Genomic DNA, 20,915 nt, shown 5'->3' with positions numbered 1-20,915 from the left:
CCATCTCTTGCCCCATCAGGCTTCTCAGTTACGCGATTTGTTGCACTGTTTTCCCTAGCTCCTTAGTGATAACCTGGGTGTTATTAACGTTCTTGATTATCATATCCATCTGTCCGACAATATTGCTGTTAGGCAGTCCCCATAACGCCTCTCACCCCCTAAGCCTAAGATATCTCAGATGCTCAACAAGCGGTGATTAGGCCTTCTACATCTGCTTATGCTTCCCCCAGATCAGGGACGTGATTTCACACCTGTGGTTGACTACCGCCGTTTAAACGCTAAGGTTGTCCTTGAATCGGTACCGCTATCTGATCTGCATAATTCTTTTACTTGGTTTGCCGGCGCTAATTGATTTACGGTCCTTGATGTGAATCAGGCCTATTATCAGATTCCGTTGGCTGAAGACTAAACATGTTACCGCATTTTGTACTGATTGGAACTTGTTTGAGTTCAACAGAGTTCCTTTTGGACTAGCAACTGGAACGTCTGTGCTTACTCGTTTGTTGGATAATGTCCTTGAAGTTTGTCTGTGTGTATTATTATTTGGACGATTTGGTTACCTATAGTCGTTCGTTTGAGGATCATTTGGAGCATATTCAGCAAGTTCTTTTAGATTACAGGGAGCCGGGCTGACCGTTAAGCCTAGTAAGATGAAGATAGCCAAGGAGCAGGTATCTTTCTTAGTTCATACAGTGTCGGGTCAGAGTATTCGCATTGACCAAGAGCGAACTAAAGCCTTACGGGCTTTGCCTCCACCTACTGATAACCAGGGAATTGCCTAATTCGTAGGCGTGGCAAAGTATTTTAGGCGTTTCGTTCCAAATTTTGCTCAGTTGGCAACACCCTTAAATCAGTTACACCGAAAGGGCGTGCGTTTTGAATGGGGACACGCCCAGGAGGTTGCCTTTGAGCATATTAACGTAGTGATAGCCAATCCTCAGGTTTTTGAGGTACCCGATTTTAATAAAAGGTTTGTTGTTCAAACTGACACTTCTAAGGCTGGTATTTCAGCTGTTCTCCTACAGGAGTCTGAGGGGCAGAGACAACCATTAGCCTACACGTCTCGTCTGTTAACTGATGCCAAACTCAAGTACTCCGTGTACGAGTGCGAGGCTTTGGCCGTTTTATTTGCATTAGAGAAATACCGCCTCTACCTTGAACATCGGGTTTTGCAATTAGGAACCGATAATCAGGCTTTGAGCTTGGTGTTGGCTAGGTCACGTAAAACTGGCCGTAATGCCAGATGGGCAGTTCGCGTTTCGGCATATCAGTTTGAAGTTAAACATGTGAGGGGCTCTGAAAATATCCTTGCAGATGTCCTCAGCGGGATGTTCGCCGAAACTAAACCTAGTGAGAAAAACCAGCAGGTAGAGATAGATAGTTTTAATTGTATGGTGTTGGGTGAAATTCCCCTCTTGTTAGAGATGTGGCTCAGCATCAGGATCAGGACCCTGTTTGGACCCCATCAAGCAACGTGTGTTGGCAGGAGAGCTGTCGGGTGAGTAAGTTGTTAAGAGTGGTATTCTCTGTAAGAGGTAGGGCGAGGCTAAGCAGCGCAAGATCTGTTTGGCTGTAGCTTTGTTGCACCCGGCTTTTTCGTTATTTTCATGATTCGTTGGTGGGTGGCCTCTTAGGTACTTCCCAAAAAACCAAGAAGCATTTAACATGGCCCTCATGGACCGAGATGTGAGAGAGATGATATCACAATGCCGTTTGTGTAGTGTATCCAAACCCAAGAATGCTCATCAGCAAGGTTTGTTGAGTGCTGAACGAGAGTCCTGTCCTATGCAAAAGCCCTATATTAATTATTTAGGACCGTTACCTCGTAGTAAGAAGGGCCATCGATAAATATTAGTTATCATCGATGGGTTCTCCAGACTCACCTGGCTCCTCCAGAGCCGTAACATTATCGCTGCCGTCACTATTTATCATTTAACTAATGTCTTCAGTGTTTTTGGCCCACCCAGGCAGCTTGTTAGCGATAGTGCTCCAGCTTTTCTTTCGGCTCCTTTCAAGGTCTTCTGTTTACAGAATGGTGTCAGGCATATCACGACCACACCATATTGTCCCTAGGGGGCCTTTGCAGAGATAATTAACCGAAATCTTAAGTCCGCGTTGATTATTTATCATCAGAAAACCCCTAGTAAATGGGACTCCAGTCTTCCATGGGTTAGCGTTTAATACCGCCTCTCACGAAGCCTTGCGAGCTACGCCCGCCACCTTCATCCCTTCCTATCCGGTTAATTCCTCCCTTTCGAACTTGTGGGGAATTCAAGATCTAATTCCAGCCGATATTAGTCCTTGTATTATCAAGGAAAACTGGAACAAGGTCAGGCCGAATATGCTCAGAGCCCATAATAAACAAGCTAAGCGTTATAATCGTAATCGAGAACCTTTAAGGGCAGACCAGGAGATCAAGTTTATGCCCGCAATTTCCCGGGGATGCAGGTGCGTGGCGGGAATCTTAGTAAATTTACTCCTCATTTTCTGGGGCCTTGCACTGTTGTTGTTGTGATCTTCAGTCCTGAGACTGGTTTGATGCAGCTCTCCATGCTACTCTATCCTGTGCAAGCTTCTTCATCTCCCAGTACCTACTGCAGCCTACATCCTTCTGAATCTGCTTAGTGTATTCATCTCTTGGTCTCCCTCTACGATCTTTACCCTCCACGCTGCCCTCCAGTACTAAATTGGTGATCACTTGATGCCTCATAAGATGTCCTACCAACCGATCCCTTCATCTAGTCAAGTTGTGCCACAAACTTCTCTTCTCCCCAATTCTATTCAATACCTCCTCATTAGTTATGTGATCTACCCATTCAATCTTCAGCATTCTTCTGTAGCACCACATTTCGAAAGCTTCTATTCTCTTCTTGTGTAAACTATTTATCGTCCATGTTTCACTTCCATACATGGCTACACTCCATACAAATACTTTCAGAAACGACTTCCTGACACTTAAATCTATAGTCGATGTTAACAAATTTCTCTTCTTCAGAAACGCTTTCCTTGCCATTGCCAGTCTACATTTTATATCCTCTCTACTTCGACCATCATCAGTCATTTTGCTCCGCAAATAGAAAACTCCTTTACTACTTTAAGTGTTTCATTTCGTATTCTAATTCCCTCAGCATCACCCGACTTAATTCGACTACATTCCATTATCCTCGTTTTGCTTTTGTTGATGTTCATCTTATACCCTCCCTTCAAGACGCTATCCATTCCGTTCAACTGCCCTTCCAAGTCCTTTGCTGTCTCTGACAGAATTACGAGTACAATGTCATCGGCGAACCTCAAAGTTTTATATCTTCTCCATGGATTTTAATACCTACTCCGAATTTTTCTTTTGTTTCCTTTGCTGCTTGCTCAATATACAGATTGAATAACATCAGAGAGACTACAACCCTGTCTCAGTCCCTTCCCAACCACTGCTTCCCTTTCATGTCCCTCGACTCTTATAACTGCCATCTGCTTTCTGTACAAATTGTGAATAGCCTTTCGCTCCCTGTATTTTACCCCTGCTACCTTCAGAATTTGAAAGAGAGTATTACAGTCAACATTGTCAAAAGCTTTCTGTAAGTCTACAAATCCTATAAACATAGGTTTGCCTTTCCTTAATCTTTCTTCTAAGATAAGTCGTAGGGGCCTTGCACTATCATCTGTAATTTAGGTCCGATAAATCTGTTGGTCAAGGAGAACAGTTCAGGTAAGCAGTATTGGGTTCACCTTAGCCTAGTTAAGTTCAGGTGGCTCAGGGTTTAAATCAACCCCTCCTTAAGTTTGAGGGGAGAGGGGGAGAATGGGCCATCGCTGGCTCATGCTATGCGTTTGATTAAATCTTGGTTGCTATTCTGTGTTTAGTCTCCTTGGCAATTATGTTGTTATGCCCTTTTTCTGCGGGTGACAGCAGCGGTGTGTATCATATCCTCACCTTGGACTATCTTTGGCCTGGCGCTTATAGTTTCCCCCTGGGGTGTGTGCGGGCAGTTGGTCGGTTGGCATGGAACAGCGAGGAAATCTCCGTGGCACGTGATTTGGCTGGGCCCGCTGGCTGCCTGTATGCAGTGTCGGAGTGTGTGGTGCTGTTCCCATTGCTACGAGGTTCGTGGCTCACCGATCCTGGATATGAAAGTTGAGTTTTGACTTAATCTACCAGCAAGTCACGACTGTTCACATTGTGTCATTTGGAGTTCGTTGTCGGCTGTTGGGAAATTCCCGCCTGCAACAAGATTTGTTTTCATGTTGGCAAATTTTAGCCACCCTCCAGTGTAGTTTAAATGTACTTGGTTATTTGAATTGAAGTCCATCAGCGGAATCTTCTGCCTTGTGGCCCTTAACGTTCAGGTTACCTGCCCTGGCCGTAAATTCAGGCAGTGTATTTTCCTCATGATGTTGTCGCAGTCCAGCATTGTGTGTAGTTTGACAGCTCAATGTATAATTGGTTGTGGGTGCCAGTACCTTCTACGTTATTCCATTGAACTCCCTGTTGTGTGCAGGTAGGGTGAAGCGGAGTTTAGCTTGTCGGTGGGTCCGTTGACTGTCTGTCGGTTTGTTTGTCGTCGGATCGATAATGGTTGGGGCGTCTGCCTGTCTCACCTAAGCGACTGTTAGTGTTTGAATTCCAGGCCGACCCTCAGAACTTCTGAGTGCCCTTGGGTGTACTGCCATTTCTTGTTTGTTCTTGTTGTTGTACTTGTATGGCTTCTATCCGATTTTTAGACTAAGGTTGTTTTGCCCTTAAGGCGTCAGATGGTTTGGGCCAGCAGCCTAATTTAAGAACTGTTTTACGTAAAGCCTTTGGAACTTTTAAAATTAATGTTATTGAGTCGTAAGTGCTGGGCTTTCAGCCGATTTTGAATTTGAGGTTTTTTGCTCTTGAAGTGTCAGATTCTTTTGGCCTTCAGGCTCATTAAGGAGCTGTTTTAAGATAAGGCTTTGCCTTTTAAATTTCTGATTTTTGTTGAGCTTTGTCATTGGCTTCCAGCCGTTTTTAAATTAAAGTGGTCTTGCCCTTAAGGCATGAGATTGTACGGCGCATTCAGCCATTAATTAAGTTCCAAAACTAAAGCTGTGCTGTTTTTTTTTTTTTTTTTTTTTTTTTTTTTAATCTTGGGTCATGTAATGTTTGATTAAATAAAAAGTTGTATGTTCGAGTGTAACTGACAGCCGCTTATTTTGGCCCCTTTCCACAGCTTAAACTACCTGTCCTGTCCTGCGGGTTTAGCAGGGCGTCTCAGCATCCATCCCAGTACGGATCATTTAAGAGCAATATCAGAGCTACCGGCACCTAAGACAGTTAAGGAATTGCAATCCGTCCTTGGAAAGTTCAATTATTATCACACGTTTTTCCTCACGCACCATCTCTTGCAGCACCGTTACATCGACTATGTCCAAAGAACGGTCCATTCATTTGGTCGCCTGAATGTGAACGTGCTTGGTCATCTAGTACATGTCTTACGCCCTTCGATCCTACAAAACCTCTTGTCCTTATGGTTGACGCTTCCGATTTCGGGATCGGAGCTGTTCTTGCTCACAGAACTGGTTTGCGCGATTCGCATCGAAGCTACTCTCCTCTGCGCAGCGTACCTACTCGCAGATCGATAAGGAAGTTTATGGAGTTACCAAATTCCACAAATTCGTATATGGTTGCAAGTTTACAGTTCTCACCAGATATAAGCCTTTGATGTCTTTGTTTCACCTGTCAAAGCCCGTGCCTCCGCGTACGGCTCAAAAATTTTTTCGTTGCTCACTATTTTTGTCGCACTACCGTTACGACACCTTCTATCGTCCTACTGCCCAGCACGGTAAAGCCGACGCTTTATCCCGATTGCCAATAGCTGAAGACCCGCTGTTCGACTCTTCCGAACAGGCTTGTATGTTCATTGATGTGCAAAATGATGATGTTGTAGAAAGTTTTCCTGTTGAGTTTCGTCGTATAGCCACAGCAACAGCTAAAGACCCAGTATTGAGTGTTGTTTGCGTTATGTCACTACGCAATGGCCTTTGTCTAAAAGTCGGATTGAAGATCCCTTGGTTCGTCGTTTTCTTGTGCACAGACAACGACTTTTTTTGTCCACCATGGTGTCATCTTACTCCGCATATGTGGGCCGGGACAACTGAAGATCGTATTTTGGGACCAGTCTTCCTTCCACGTCGCCTAACAGGCCGGAACTATTGACGTCTTTTGCGGGTGACTTTGGGTCCTTGCTGGAATGAGTGCCATTGATGATCCGAAGGGTCAGGTGTCTGCTACATGGTAGTGCTCCTGCCCACTTCAGTCCCGGTACATCTCAGTCATGTCTCACCTGATCGATGGATCGGACGATGGGGTCCAGTTGCATGACCTGTTCGTTCACCGGATCTCATCCTGTGCGATTTCTAATTGTGGGGCCATCTCAAAAGTATCGCGTATGCAGGGCCCATTCCAGATGTGGAATGCTGACTTTCACACTGTTCGAACGCAGGCTGACCGACGTGAACGTCTGAAACAGAACATTTTACCGCGCATACACGCATGCGTTTGAACACATCGAAACAATTTTAAACTCATACTGTCACTGCATGGTACAGAGCGTATTAGTCCAGAGTATCTGTAACGATGTATGATTGAATGAATGGTCTCTTGCATAGAAACCATGCATATCCAGACATACGTTCGTTAGACCCCCATTGTTCCGTATTCTCTTATAGATCAATTCCTAGAATTTGTACACGGTGGAAAAATCACCTTGATACTCCGCCAGGCCTGGTAACAACACTAAACACTAATGCACTCTGGTGGCCGTTCTATCAGTCACAGAGAATTGCAACTCTGATCATTTATATACTCGGCTTTCGCGCGCACTTGTAGTAAGCTATATTGACATTGGATCACGTCTTTAGGGTGTTTCACATTCTTGGTCAAGCTATGCGTAAGACAAAAAAATTCTCTAGTGTAAAATGGGCTCCGATTATTCGGTGAGTCACTATTCCAATTCGAAAACTGTGTACTAAGTTCTGTGGATATGTGGAGGACATTGCAGAAATATAATGGTTAGATTATTATTACTTACACCGGCATAATGTACCATGTGAACATCTACAAACAGATTGAAAAAATGTTTAACCCGAATAGCAAGCAAAGGGTCCATAGAGACTGAAATCTGCAACCGACAGAAGGATCACTATCGGTACTGTCACATTCTCACAGGACATGAGACACAAGAGATGTTTCAGCTTGTTTGAGCCCTTCAACTTGCTTTACTGTCTCTTATCACTTCATAGTCGACAACGTAAAACACTGAAAAAAGTCAACATCAAGCTATATAAAATGTAAAATCTTCTAACAAAATTATCTACGTACCAGTAGATTAAATTCTCTCCTCGCCACTCCACCATACACTTAAGCCCTCAGCAAACAGCATGAATTTCAAAATAGTGCGCTCTGAGATAGATTACTATTATCAACACAATCAGAATGTCATGAAATAGTCTCAGTAACTGTTAAATACAAATAAGGATTACGATATGCGAGGAAATGTCTGATACTATTCTGATTGAAAGACAGTTTTTTGAGTTGTTTAGCCATTCACTGAAAGTTTAATTTTATATGATCCCCCGACTGACATACACATTTTGCACATTATGTACAATGGCTTGCACAGGGCCTCAGGCTGTTGTAGCACTCTTACCAATTTCATTATATTAGAAAAATAGTTATAAACTATAGAGAAATATCATAGAAGTAATGACGAAATTAAGGTTGGTTGGTTGATTTAGGGTAAGGACCAAACAGCAAGGTCATCGGTACCATCGAATTACGGAAGGATTGGGAAGTCGGCTATGCCAAGGCACCATGTACGGAAGTGAATCACGAACTGAGGGAAAACCGGAAAAGAAGAGAATTCAAGTGTCTGACGTGTGGTGTTTGAGGAGGGCGTTGAAAACTAATTGTACTGATAATGTAAGAATGAAGGAGACTGTCTGCAGAACAGGTAAGGCAGGAAATGTATGGAGAGGAGTGATTATAATAAGGTATACAATAATTTTCTTTTAGTCATCAGTCTTATGACTGGTTTGACGCAGCACGCCACGAATTCCTGTCCTGCGCCCATTTCTTCATCTCAGAATAGGACTTGCAACTTACGTCCTCAATTATTTCCTGCATCTATTGCAGTCTCTGTCTTCCTCTACAGCTTTTGCCCTCTACACCTCCCTCTAGTACCACGGAAGTCATTCCCTGATGTCTTGAAAGACGTCCTGTCATCCTGTCCCTTTTCCTTGTCAGTGTTTTCCAGATTTTCCTTTCTTCTCCGATACCGCAGAGAACCTACTCATTCCTTACCTTATCATTTCACCTAATATTCAAAATTCGTCCGTAGCACCACTTCTCAAATACTGTCTCTTCTGTTCCGGTTCCCACACTCAATGTTTCACTACCATACAATGCTGGCTCCAAATGTACTTCCTCAGAAATGTCTTCCTCAAATTAAGGCATATGTTTCACAACAGTAGACTTCTCTTGGCCAGGAATGACCTTTTTTTTCATTGCTATTCTGCTTTTGATGTCTTCCTTGCTCCATCCGTCATTGGTTATTTTGCTACCTAGGTAGTAGAATTCCTTAACTTCATCTATGTCGTGACTATCAATCCTAATAGTCTCTCGCTGTTCTCATTTATGATACTTCTCATTACTTTCGTCTTTCTTCGATTTACTCTCAATCCACATTCTGCACTCATTAGACTGTTCATTCCATTCAGCAGATCTTGAAATTCTTCTTCACTTTCACTGAGGATAGCAATGCCATCAGTGAATTGTATCATTGACATCCTTTCACCCTGAATTTTAATTCCAATCTCTTTTATTTCCATCATTGCTTTTTCAATGTTCAAATTGAACAGCAGGGGCTAAAGACTACATCCTTGTCTTACACCCTTTTTAATCCAAACACTTCATTCTTGGTCGTCCACTCTTACTGTTCCCTCTTGGCTGTTGTACGTATTGTATATTACCCGTTTCTCGCTATAGCTTACCCCTATTTTTATCAGTATCTTGCATCATTTTACATTGCCGATCGCTTTTTCCTGGTCAACAAATCCTATGGACGTGTCTTGATTTTTCTTTAGTCTTGCTTCGTTGTAAACGGCAACCTCAGAATTGCCTCTCTGGTGCCTTTACATTTCCTACAGCCAGTCTAATCGTCATCTAATCCTCAATTTTCATTTCCAATGGGCTTACATGCATTAAAATATCAGGGAACAGTACCGTAGCGCTAAAGACAGCCGAGAAGGGAAGAAACAGTAGGAGAAAACTGATGTGGTGACATGCTGAAAAAATGAATGGTGGACATGAAAAACGCTCTAAATACCATTATTTCAAAAACGTGTTTTCACTGCTGTTGTGTTCTCGGTACTCTGTTACATGTTCCTATGTGTAATCCACGTGCCAAACTATGGAGAAAATCTTTCGGTCATGCGTTAGTGTATGGAGAAATGTCTTTGTGCTAAGCTGAGCTTCTCTCCGGAGTTCCAAAATTCAAAAACGTACATGAAAAGTAGCTTGTGTTGACTACATCGCTACTAGAGAAAACTGATATGCTGTTTTTCTCTTTAATGTCCCATGGGGCAAAAACTTTCTTCCCGCTATTTCACCGATAACTGATATTTTTGAGACCGTGGCTGTGTACAAAATAGAAGCCGAATACTGAAAAGAAGGAAAGAGCAGCCAGCCACTGTTATAATGCTACTTGTTTATACAAATAGCGCCGTTACCGCTTTCGAACGGAACGGTTTGTGTTCAGATGTTGTTCAAGTTAATATTACATCTGTTGTTGTTTGCATTAGTATTTTAAAAAAAGAAAAAAACGGCCCGCAGTTCAAGTTGGTATTTCATTTGTTGTTGTTTACTCACCTGCAGGACAGTGCCGAGTTTCTCGACAACGAAAACGAGCACAGTGCAGATGACACCGAAAACGACTACAGTGCTCTTCAGAAGTATGTTTGTTTGGCGTTGGGTGAGACAGTCTGGGCCGAAGAACGTCTTCACGAAGTCCTCCAGCACCACCGCGGCGATCGAGTTCAGCGCTGTCGACATCGAGCTGCAAAGATCGATAAACAAGTTTGGTGAGAAAAGTGACCATGACATGAGCTGTGAGGTCTGCGATATCGGTAATAAGACTGCGTCTTCCGGCCCGCACTTCCTTTGCATCATCGATCTAGTCAGAGACAGCAGAAAGTACGTTATATCTCGTGTTTAAATTGTTTCATTTTATGAACTGAGCAGACTAGATCGTACTTTTATTTAATTACTGGCTTCAGTCAAGATTGTAACGTCCCCTTAGAAAAAATTAAAAATGAGAGTGCTGGAAAAGTTTTTACGTTATTTGATACTCAAACAGCTGAGCAAAACTGAACTTACTCAGACATTTCTCTCTTTACGTATTCTGATCATCACTAAACTGACTCACAATACTTTTAGCGCAACGTAATCTGACTTTCAATAATCCCTACAAAAGAATGACTCTGACTAACAATAACCTAAACCTTTCATGAATCACTTGCCTCACAAAAGTCTTCGTTACTCGAAGTACTGCAGTATGCGAGCGCCAATACTGCCACCTAAATAGAAGATTCCAACTACTGAAGGCACTAACTACTGATTGGCATGGTTAACAAATGAAATATTTTGATTGAGAACAAACAATGTAGTTACCTTAATAATGTTCAAAAGTCATCATATTCACGACCTCCATCTTTACAAATTTCCTCTTTCTGGCGGACACACGTCCAGATCGTCCAGTTAAAGTAACCTCTCAAGAGGTTGCTTGCAAGTAGGCTGTTTAGGTTTTTATGTTGGTAACGCCACGTAGCGCTCTGTATGAAAATCACTGACTGTGCTGTGTGCAGTCAGTGGCTGGTTGGACTCACAGTTGGAATATTCGCTTGTGTAGTGTTGGGCAGTTGTATGTGAACAGCACGTAGCGTTGGGCAGTTGGATGTGAGCAGTGTGTGGCGTTGGGACGTTGGAGGTGAGCCGCCAGCAGTGGTGGATGTGAAGAGAGAGATGCCAGAGTTTTGAGAGGTCACTATGAGCGGACGATCTGGACATGTGTCCGCCAGACAAAGGAAATTTGTAAAGATGTAGGTAATGAATTCATGAATTGAACTTTTGAACATTATTAAGGTAAATACATTGTTTATTCTCTATCAAAATATTTCATTTGCTAACCATGCCAATAGGTAGTTAGTGCCTTCAGTAGTTGGAATCTTCTATTTAGCTGGCACTATTGGCGCTCGCATACTGCAGTACTTCGAGTAACGAAGATTTTTGTGAGGTAAGTGATTCATGAAAGGTATAGGTTATTGTTAGTCAGAGCCATTCTTTTGTAGGGATTATTGACAGTCAGACTGCGTTGTGCTTAAAATATTGTGTGTCAATTGATCAGAATAAGTAAACAGAGAAATGTCTGAGTACGTTCAGTTTTGCTCAGCTGCTCGTAAATCAAATAACGTAAGAGGTTTTCCAGCACCGTTATATTGAATTTCTTCTAAGGGGACGTTACATGTATATTCAGGTTTAAAACAAGAATAAAATGAAACAAAATCCATTAATCATCCGTGCCACTTGTAAATGTATCAGATTACCTAAAATGCAAGAGGACTGTTGCTAGCATTGAGGCCATCTGGTGTCTATCGTTACAAATAAGAGGACGCTAAGATATCTGCGCGATCCTACGGTGATGGAAAAAAGAGGCGCAGCACCACGATGGTGTCGTGACATAAACGAAAGTTGGTGGGCATGTTTCTACACGTGAAAGATGGTTTCTTAAAATTCCACCGAGCGAGGTGGCGCAGTGGTTAGACACTGGACTCGCATTCGGGAGGACGACGGTTCAATACCGCGTCCGGCCATCCTGATTTAGATTTTCCGTGATTTCCCTAAATCGCTCCAGGCAAATGCCGGGATGGTTCCTCTCAAAGGGCACGGCCGACATCCTTCCCTGTCCTTCCCTAATCCGTTGAGACCGATGACCTCACTGTCTGGTCTCCTTCCCCAAAACAACCCAACCCAACCCCCCTCTTAAAATTCTGCGCCAGTCGCGTATAGCGCTAGTAGCACCGCTGAGTATGCAGATCAGGTTTGCTTTAAGTACACGCTGTAATGGTCGCGAGCGTTAGTCACCTTTGAGATTAGACGTGGTGGGTTGGTGTTGGTCAAGAATGTCTTTAAGGTGACAAAGACGTCATTATCAACATCTCATCAATGAACTGTTACAAATCGGTTACTTCAAAGACAGCTCCGAGCTAGACGTCCTGTAACGTGGATTCCACCGACCACAAACCACAGTCGTTTGCGACTTCAGTGGTGTCAAGCGAGGACCCATTGAAGGGTAGGGGGAGGGAGTTGTTTTTTCTGATGAAAGGTGGTTCTACCTCGGTGCCAGTGATGGTAGTGTCTTGTTTATGAGGGGGCCATTCGAGGTCCTACAACTAACCTGTCTACGTACTAGCCACGCTGGACCTACAACTGGAGTTATGGTCTGGAGAGTGATTTCCTGTATCATCAGAAGTACTCTCGTGGTTATCCCATGCAACCTGACTCCAAATTGATACGTGGGTGTCGTGATTAGATCTGTTGTGCTGCCATTCTAGAACAGCATTCCATGGGGTGTTTTTCAACAGGATAACCCTCGCTCACATACTGCTGTTGCAGCCCAATGTGGTGAACAGAGTATCGTGCAATAGACCTGTCTCTAATAGAGCACATATGGGCATCAGCGGACACCTACTCTAGCGTCATCCACAATTAGCACTAACCGTCCTCGTATTGACCGACTCAAACAACAGGCATAGGTCCCTGTCCCACAAACTGACACCCGACACCTGTAAAACGCAATGTGTTCACGTTTTCACGCTCTTCTTGAACTGTCTGGCGGTTACACCGGTTATTAATGTACCAGTATTTGATATTTACGATGGCTAATCTCACGCTTACATTGACCTGTAATCTTGCAATGTTAATGACATGAATATGTTACCTAGGCAAATGTATTTGAAAAAGTTCTTTACCCTACATTAACTATACTTTGATTCTGAGATGATTTCCTTCAGTGTGTAGCACAATGTGTTGGTACTGGCGTTACTTTTAAGGTTGAATGGTAGCACCATAACATGTACGGTTACATGTTGTTGTAATGATACATTTGTTAGAAAAGTTAAAATATAAAGTAATGAAACAGGTGAGGAAATGTTATTGCGTGATACTCCTAAGTTAGTGAAATTTTTAATTTTGCCTCTCGTTAACTTAGGAGTGATTCAACTAGTTCGAATTACCGATTAAAAATGGCGCAGAACTTTTGTTTGTGGTGTTCAGGCAGAACCATGGTTTTAGCATTGTTAGTGTATTGTAGCAACTGTGAAAGGACAGCGCGTGGTATGAAACCAATAATTTTGCTTTCTGTTGGTAAATTTATACTACATTTTATTTCTTAAATAGATGCTGATGTAAACGAAATCGGTCAAGTTATTCTGCTCTCAAAACCTTTCAGAAACTTAAGTGAACTACAGTTTTTTTGCTTACTTTATAGTTACTCTTTCCACCGGTTTATCACTTAAGTGAGAAAAGCCAAGTTTGTCAGGCATGTTCATGAACTGATCGTAAAGGCGTAAATTCAAAAGAGTCATAATTCATGTTTAATTTGTTACCTAAAGTTTTCCATTCTTCTATGTTGGGGCGTGCATATAACTAAGCTTTTGTAATAAAAATATTTTTTTACTATCACTAATGTAAGTGATATCACCATCGTAAGCAAGACTTATTCATTTTATCTTTTAATTTAAGATGGAAACAGTGGACAGTAAAATTAAAATGCGGGGCTATCGGAAGGAAATAGAATCTATCGTTACTTACAGCACTAGTGCGATGCTAGAGGCGGCAACAATGGTTCATCAAAATCGTATTAGCGTTTTTGAGGATGCAAAAGAAAATGTTATGCCTTGGAGCTCCTTAAAAAGGTTTCTGGTGGAAAATCAAGTTCCTCGTGAGGCTGTGGTTTGAAGAAATTAGGTCGGCCATTCGTCTTAGCGTCAGAATTAGAACAGAAATTATTAAAGGACATAATTACAATACAAAAGATGGTATTCGGACCTACAGCGAAACAGGTGAGGATGGTTGCACGTACAACTCCTCATGAGAATCTTTATAGTAGTAAAACGAAAACGGCAAGCCAGAAATGATGTTTCAATTTTAAACCCCGAAAGGGGCTGACTTTCTGAGTGCCATAAAATTTACTTGAATACTAGATTTCCATGGCTAATAATTTTATGATCTACGATTGTTTTGACAAACGTGCCTCTAGGCAAGTTGGAAGATCATTTGTGGGATGTCGACGACTCCGGCTTGATGTTCGTGTTTGTGCTAATGTCCGTTGTGTACCACAATTTATAATTTACAAAGGTGGTCGGTGAATGAAGATTACAAGAGGGAGTGTCTTCCGTATACCCAGGATTTTCCGACTACAAAGTGGCGGATTATCTCTAAAGAAATATTTTTAGAATGGTTTCAATTTTTACTTCAGTCTAACAGAACAAGACCTGTGCTGTTGCTAATAGATTCGCATGGAGTACATATTTCTCCGAATGTGCTTCAGCTTGCTGGTCAAAAATTATATCTATTTACTTAAACTCCATTCTCTCAGTATACATGTCCTCTGTACGCCGGCGTTTACAAGGAATTTAAGTGTGCTTGGAGAAATGAAATAAGTGATCATATGGAAAAAAACCAACAGCGAAACCATAGAAAAGAAATATCCATCTTCAGGATGCCTTTTGTAAGCGATTGGTCTGAGAAAAACATATGAAATATCTTCAAGTCCCATGGAATAATATCCTTGGATCAAAATGTCATTCCCCGAGGAAATCTGGATACATCCGAGCTCACTGAGTGTCCTTATCCGCAGTCTATCAACTCCTGATGCAGGCTGATCATCAAATGGAAGATCGAAGACGGGTCCTACTGAAATGCCACGGACACCGGCAACCAGATTGTCTCCAGTTAATAGTACCCTAAGAACAGCAGTAAGAAATGTACGAAGGTGGATGACAAGAGCAGGAACTGTTGACCCAAAGACTAGGCTCATAAGTACATATGACCCAAGAACTCCGGTACTAAGCAGCCCACGAACTGGCAGAGGAAAAGGAAGTACGCTTTCGCATTCAACAGCAGCTTCTGGAACGAGGAAAACGAAAGTTAGACAACAGTATTTCCAATGGTGCCGACTGCACTTGTGGCACATGTGGATGTCAACATTCAACGAATGAAAGAGAAAAAAATGAAATAAAATGGGTGCGATGCCCATTCTGATTCAGGAATTCTGCAGAAGCGAATCTGTAGTGGGACATACGAGTGTGACCTCTGCAGTTTCACTAACGAGTGAATGATATTTGTTTGGACAGGAAAAGGTCGTAATTTAAAATCTGCTGTTAAATTAATGTTATTCATTTCTTTTTCTAAAATTAATATTAATTTTGAACCTGAAAAATCCACTTTGTATCTGAACTGAAGTTATTTTTATAAAGCTTTGTTTTTATTATAAGTACGCAATTTTAGCCAATCTTCTTCGTTCAATACGTTCCTTCTGATTGTGTACGCTAAAGTTGAAAGCTATATAAATAATTTCATCCTAGTTAAAACTACGTTGCCGTTACTCCAAATCAAGGCTCCATATCGTCAAATTATCGATCCTTATCACCAAGTCAGGTTTCACTGTTGTATTTTACTTTATACATCCTTACCTCCATCGTAACGAATCCTATGAAAATACTGTTACTACAAGGTAGATATATAAACCTAAATCGCACAAGTATTTTCCACAGGAATGTATGTCTAATCTGCAAATTACTTAGAGAATTACTGGCAGTATCACCAAATTAGGTACCTTTACCTTACAAAGAGTTTTAAAAGTGAAGCTACCACTTTACAGTACGGCAGTTTGGTTACCGAGACATTCCGAAATATTAACCAGATTGTTTGATTAGGTTATAATAAAAGAATTCTAACGCCATAAACTAAAATAAAACATACAGTTATATAACCTGTAACTTCTTGCAACACAGTTGTAATGTGCAACACACTTGAAGTGTACCGGTTGATTACATTCTCCCTCACTGCTGCATCATACAATTACGCGTGCAAGAAATACCACAAATTCTAAGGTAAATATTTCTGTTATCAGTATGTACCTCCATCAATCTGAATGTCATACAACAGTGCCTCTGCAACTGTTAAAATATGTGCTATAACTAAAATGACTATATTAAACGAGAGAAAGTGTGATGTTATACTAAATTAATGACAACCAGTTATGTAATTTCGGCATTTCCTGAAAGTTTAATGTTGTGTGACTCCTCTGAGGCGCATATACATTCTGTATGTTATGTGCAGTGGCACACACGTGGCATTGAGATGTAGAACTGATATCAATTTCATTTTTGGTACTATATTTTCTTCCCTTTCGTTAGTCTGTCAAAGTTATCTCGTAATGTTATTCTACCCGCTCTCCTTTGGTTAGTATTTATGAGTATTCCTGATATCAACATAACCATGCAATAGTACCTGACTGTCACCTTTGATATCGCATGTATTACTCTTCTTGTAATGTGAAATTGTCAGGAGCCAGTGTAGACATTATTCCTAATTCTGAATAAAGCGCATCTTGCAAACCATCAAGTTTTCAAACGAGAGACACTAAGAAGAACCTTGTCACTGCCTTGTACCCTAATTTTTCCATCATTATACTGTGAACATCAATGACTTGGCTAACGACTATCTAATGATTCAATATTATATTTTATGTTCATTATTTAATATCTTGATACGTGATGTTATATTATTGCTATTTCGGTATGAACATCAGGTACTACAGCTTTTCTCATACAATATGTTGAAAAAATGTGGATTATGGTAATGGTCTGGTTAAGACGTTTACTCCACTAAGATTGGAAAATGATTTATTTGACTCTGAAGTTTAAGGATTATATTAATGTTTAATTAACAATTTTCTTGACACCTGCTACAAAACCATGACAGAGATTACCTGAAGTAACCTACTAAAAAGACTTAACCACGGGAGAGTTTACTTCAGATTGGCATTGCAGATACCTGCTACAAAGACATAACTGCGAGTGAGTTTACCTCAGATTGGCAATGAAGATAACTGTTACAAAGTCTTAACCACGGGAGAGTTTACCTAAGCGGGACTCTGAAGGAAACTACTGCAAAAACTTAACCACGAGACACTTTACCTGAGAGCGGCACTGAAGATACCTGCTACGAAGACTCCTGGGAGGCCGGGCCACCCCTGCAAGGTGTGCATCACCAGTAGGGGAACTATCTGATCCTTGGCAGTCGCTTGCTGTAAGAGAAACAGATTCCTTGTCAGTCTTAGAATGCAATTAAAATTAGAATTTCCATATTATTCCTAAGCAAAAGCAAAACATTTTCAGAACATTGCACAAAAATTCAAGACAAGAGATTAAAAATCAACATGGAACTGAATTCTCAGGCATCTGGACGTACTACTAATTCCTTAGTACAAAATAAGTGATTGAAAACCTTATAAACATTACGAAGTAGTTACCGACACCAAAGTACTGATGAGCATTAAATGCATTACACCATGACGTACCTGTCTGAAATGTATTCAGTTTTAATGGAGACGTTAATCACATAACGGATATTAAGTGATTAAATCGTTATTCTAACGGGAACTGTTGTCAGTCGTCGACGTCAGTATGAGATATGACTGACCCCCCGTGAGCACAAACAGACTCTTGCATCCCTTGTAATATGGAAGCAAGAAGCCTCTGAACGCCTCTTGAAAAATTTGTTACCATGCCTGAAACACGTTTTGTGTCTGTAGACGAAGATTGCTGGCTGGCGGTTGTTGTGAAAGTATACGCCTTCGCGTCCCATTCCAGGCATGTCGTGATGGTGAACAATAATGGGGACTGGACGTCACAGTCTACGATCTGTAGATTCTTCAAGGTGTCTGTGGTGTGAACTACAGTGTGAGGTCTTGCAGTATCGTGATAGACTGTGTCACTTGGTGCCTTCGTTATGAAGAATACAATAATAGTGTTTATCATTCTTGCCCCATACTGGCGACCTTTCAGTGTTCTTGTCATACTAAGAGCTTGAAAAAACATGATTCTAGGAGGTGGAAATGTGGTCGTTCTGAGAATCGCCGAGTCCTTTGATCTTTCACCAGGTTGTCTACAGACACGTTGGCGCACATCTGCTGGCCATATACAGAAACATACTTATAGACAACACCACTGTATGGTACCGAGAGTCCCAGAAGACTCTGCTCTACACCATGGAAGCCTTTGTCTTTTACCGTGTCGTATCAACGGTAATTACCGCATATCCCCTACATATTTGAACCCAGTTTCCTTTAACCTGTTCCCGATGGCTAGTGATGACAAGCCTATGACCTCTGCATCATTCCCACTCTTGTCATCCGTCCGCTCGTAGGAGGCTGTCAAACAATCTACGGTCTTCACGTGATTTGGTCTCATTTCCTCTCGACATGCTTCATGTAATATTGACGTGAATGTTCAATTACCGTTGGCACCAAACAGCTATTGCAATACTCAAATCGCTTTTCGTCTGAAGGAATGGCTTTATTCTGTACTGAAAATATCCGTTTGTAAGAATAAAGTTTCCTTCAACATATCCCACAGGCGGTGAAACAGGGAGTGCCAGTCTGGTCATGCTCTGTGAAGGTGTTACTTTCTTCAGGTGTAATAAGTTGTCAGTTCAAATGGACGGAATAGACTAGAGCCAACGTACGTTTATCTACACTGATCAAGACAGTGAAAGTGTGACTTTTTTTCCAAAACTCCATAATTGTCTCCCATAGCGACGCAGAAGCTTGAAATTTTGTTCAATGTTGCCTACAGCGCTCCTCTGTGTCGATGCAAAAGCGTGGTGCCCTGCGACGTCACCCTAGAGCTCGACGACAGTTCACATACGAAAGAAAGGCCAGAGCACAGGAGTTCATGACATGTATAAGGTGGGTTTAATGGTGTCACATTGACTCCAAATTGCACAACAATTCTGCCCAACGGGACCGTGGACGTGTCACTGTATGGGGAGTTCGTCATACACCACTTTGCCAACATTTCATTCCTTATTTTGACGCTCCAGCGATTCGGTGATAGAGGTCGGGACCTCGATGCCCAGCGCTGAAATCTCGCGGTTTTCGTATTGGAGGCCGAGGAGATCATTTCAGCCACACCAGCGCTCAATATCGACACAGAAAATTCTCGGGGCCTGCAGTAAAGGACGTCAATGAAAACATCCCTTCTATTGCTACGTTGATTCCAAAACATTTCGCTGACACCTCCCGGACCGAGGCTTAATTTCGGTCGGATTGCGCCGGAACAGATTTCCAGCACCTCCAGTGGTTTTTTTAAGTCCCTGGAGCAAGTCGGCATCAGAGATTTAAAATAGTACGCGTGTACTAAATCGCAACGTAACTATAATTTGCCACTGCACCAGTACCAGTGATCTTGACAATGGGTGACCAACGTGGTGCTATGGGTAGGGGCGACCTTACGGCTTCATAGTCACGAAGATTGTCGACTTGTGTCGGTGTTTACTGAGGAAATCTAGGGAGCGAAGTGGCACTGCTACTGGGACAGAAGGTAACCCCTGTTGTTTATATTAAATCATCTGGTTTTATTGTTTTGACTATAAGAAATTAGCCGGCCGCGGTGGTCTAGCGGTTCTAGGCGCTCAGTCCGGAGCCGCGCGACTGCTACGGTCGCAGGTTCGAATCCTGCCTCGGGCATGAATGTGTGTGATGTCCTTAGGTTAGTTAGGTTTAAGTATTTCTAAGTTCTAGGGGACTGATGACCATAGATGTTAAGTCCCATAGTGCTCAGAGCCATTTTATAAGAAATTATGTTTTAAAAATGTGAATTTCGTAAGACTATTTTATAAAAACTGATCTTTAATTGAAACTTCTATCAAAATTTTTCAAAAATTGGAACTGATTACTTTTATAGCTGAATGGTGTGCGAAATAGGGACTGGAGGAGGTGGTTGTACAGCTCAAAAGGAGCTTCCGGAACTTAAATTTTAGGAATCAAACACTGCCCCAGAAGATACAACGTTAAAACATCAAATAAGAACTTCAAGGGTATTAGAGGGAACCACAAAGGCCAAAAATTATGCAGGAAGTAGGTGTGGTGTACATAAGGATACAACAAGTAACTGTGGGTGTTGGATGTAAGATGCAGAGATTGGACGTGAAGAGGAAATAGCTGCCAGCAGCGCTCTCTTTGCAACACCGCATCGATCGGCACGTGAAATACTCACTGGCTCCCAAGGCAAAATTGTAACGAACTACAGTTTTGTGAATGGCACAGCGTCAGTGACTAAGAACATCACATATCCTAGTGATACAGGTTGTCCTAGGAGGACAGAGATGTGACAGGAACTATCATTTGAGGCAAGATACTTCAAACGAACGTTATGTCCTACTTCGAAAGTTTTCAGAGACCGAACACATTTAATATTTATATTCCCTATTATCCAGTATAATGGCATTGTTTACAATGTAACACAGCAGTGTGAAGGAAGTAGAGTCAAACATTCTGATCTAGAAGACTTGCGCTCAATCAGGTCGGGAAACTACCTAAAATTGTTTTACGAAAACTACCGAAACTACAGTGCATGCGCATCGCGCGAAATTTTCAGTATCGTCTCACTCTCTTCCCAATAACTATTAATACTAGAGAAAAAAATATACCCCTGTTTTTGTAGGAAGCTTAGTGTAGTTGAATTTTATACTGCGACACGTTTATCCTAGAGGCCGCGGTTTTCCAGTTAATCAAGAAAAACGTACAAGTGGTCTTAAATGTATTCTATTTCGG

The 20,915-nt window shown here is 41.8% G+C and overlaps 1 protein-coding gene across 1 annotated transcript in view; it reads right to left on the bottom strand.

Annotated features, from left to right (window-relative positions):
• LOC124711853 (sodium-coupled monocarboxylate transporter 1-like) overlaps nucleotides 1–20,915 on the bottom strand; it is a 213,702-nt gene that overhangs the window by 74,952 nt on the left and 117,835 nt on the right. Inside the window, exons 10-11 of the mRNA XM_047242080.1 lie at nucleotides 17,278–17,387; nucleotides 9,887–10,073 (exon numbers count right to left, since the gene is read on the bottom strand). Coding sequence (XP_047098036.1) covers nucleotides 9,887–10,073; nucleotides 17,278–17,387 — 297 coding nt within the window. The remainder of the gene's footprint in view (nucleotides 1–9,886; nucleotides 10,074–17,277; nucleotides 17,388–20,915) is intronic.

Source organism: Schistocerca piceifrons, chromosome 8 (genome assembly GCF_021461385.2).
Source record: "Schistocerca piceifrons isolate TAMUIC-IGC-003096 chromosome 8, iqSchPice1.1, whole genome shotgun sequence".
NCBI lineage: Eukaryota > Metazoa > Arthropoda > Insecta > Orthoptera > Acrididae > Schistocerca > Schistocerca piceifrons.
This window is presented reverse-complemented; position numbering and strand designations above follow the sequence as displayed.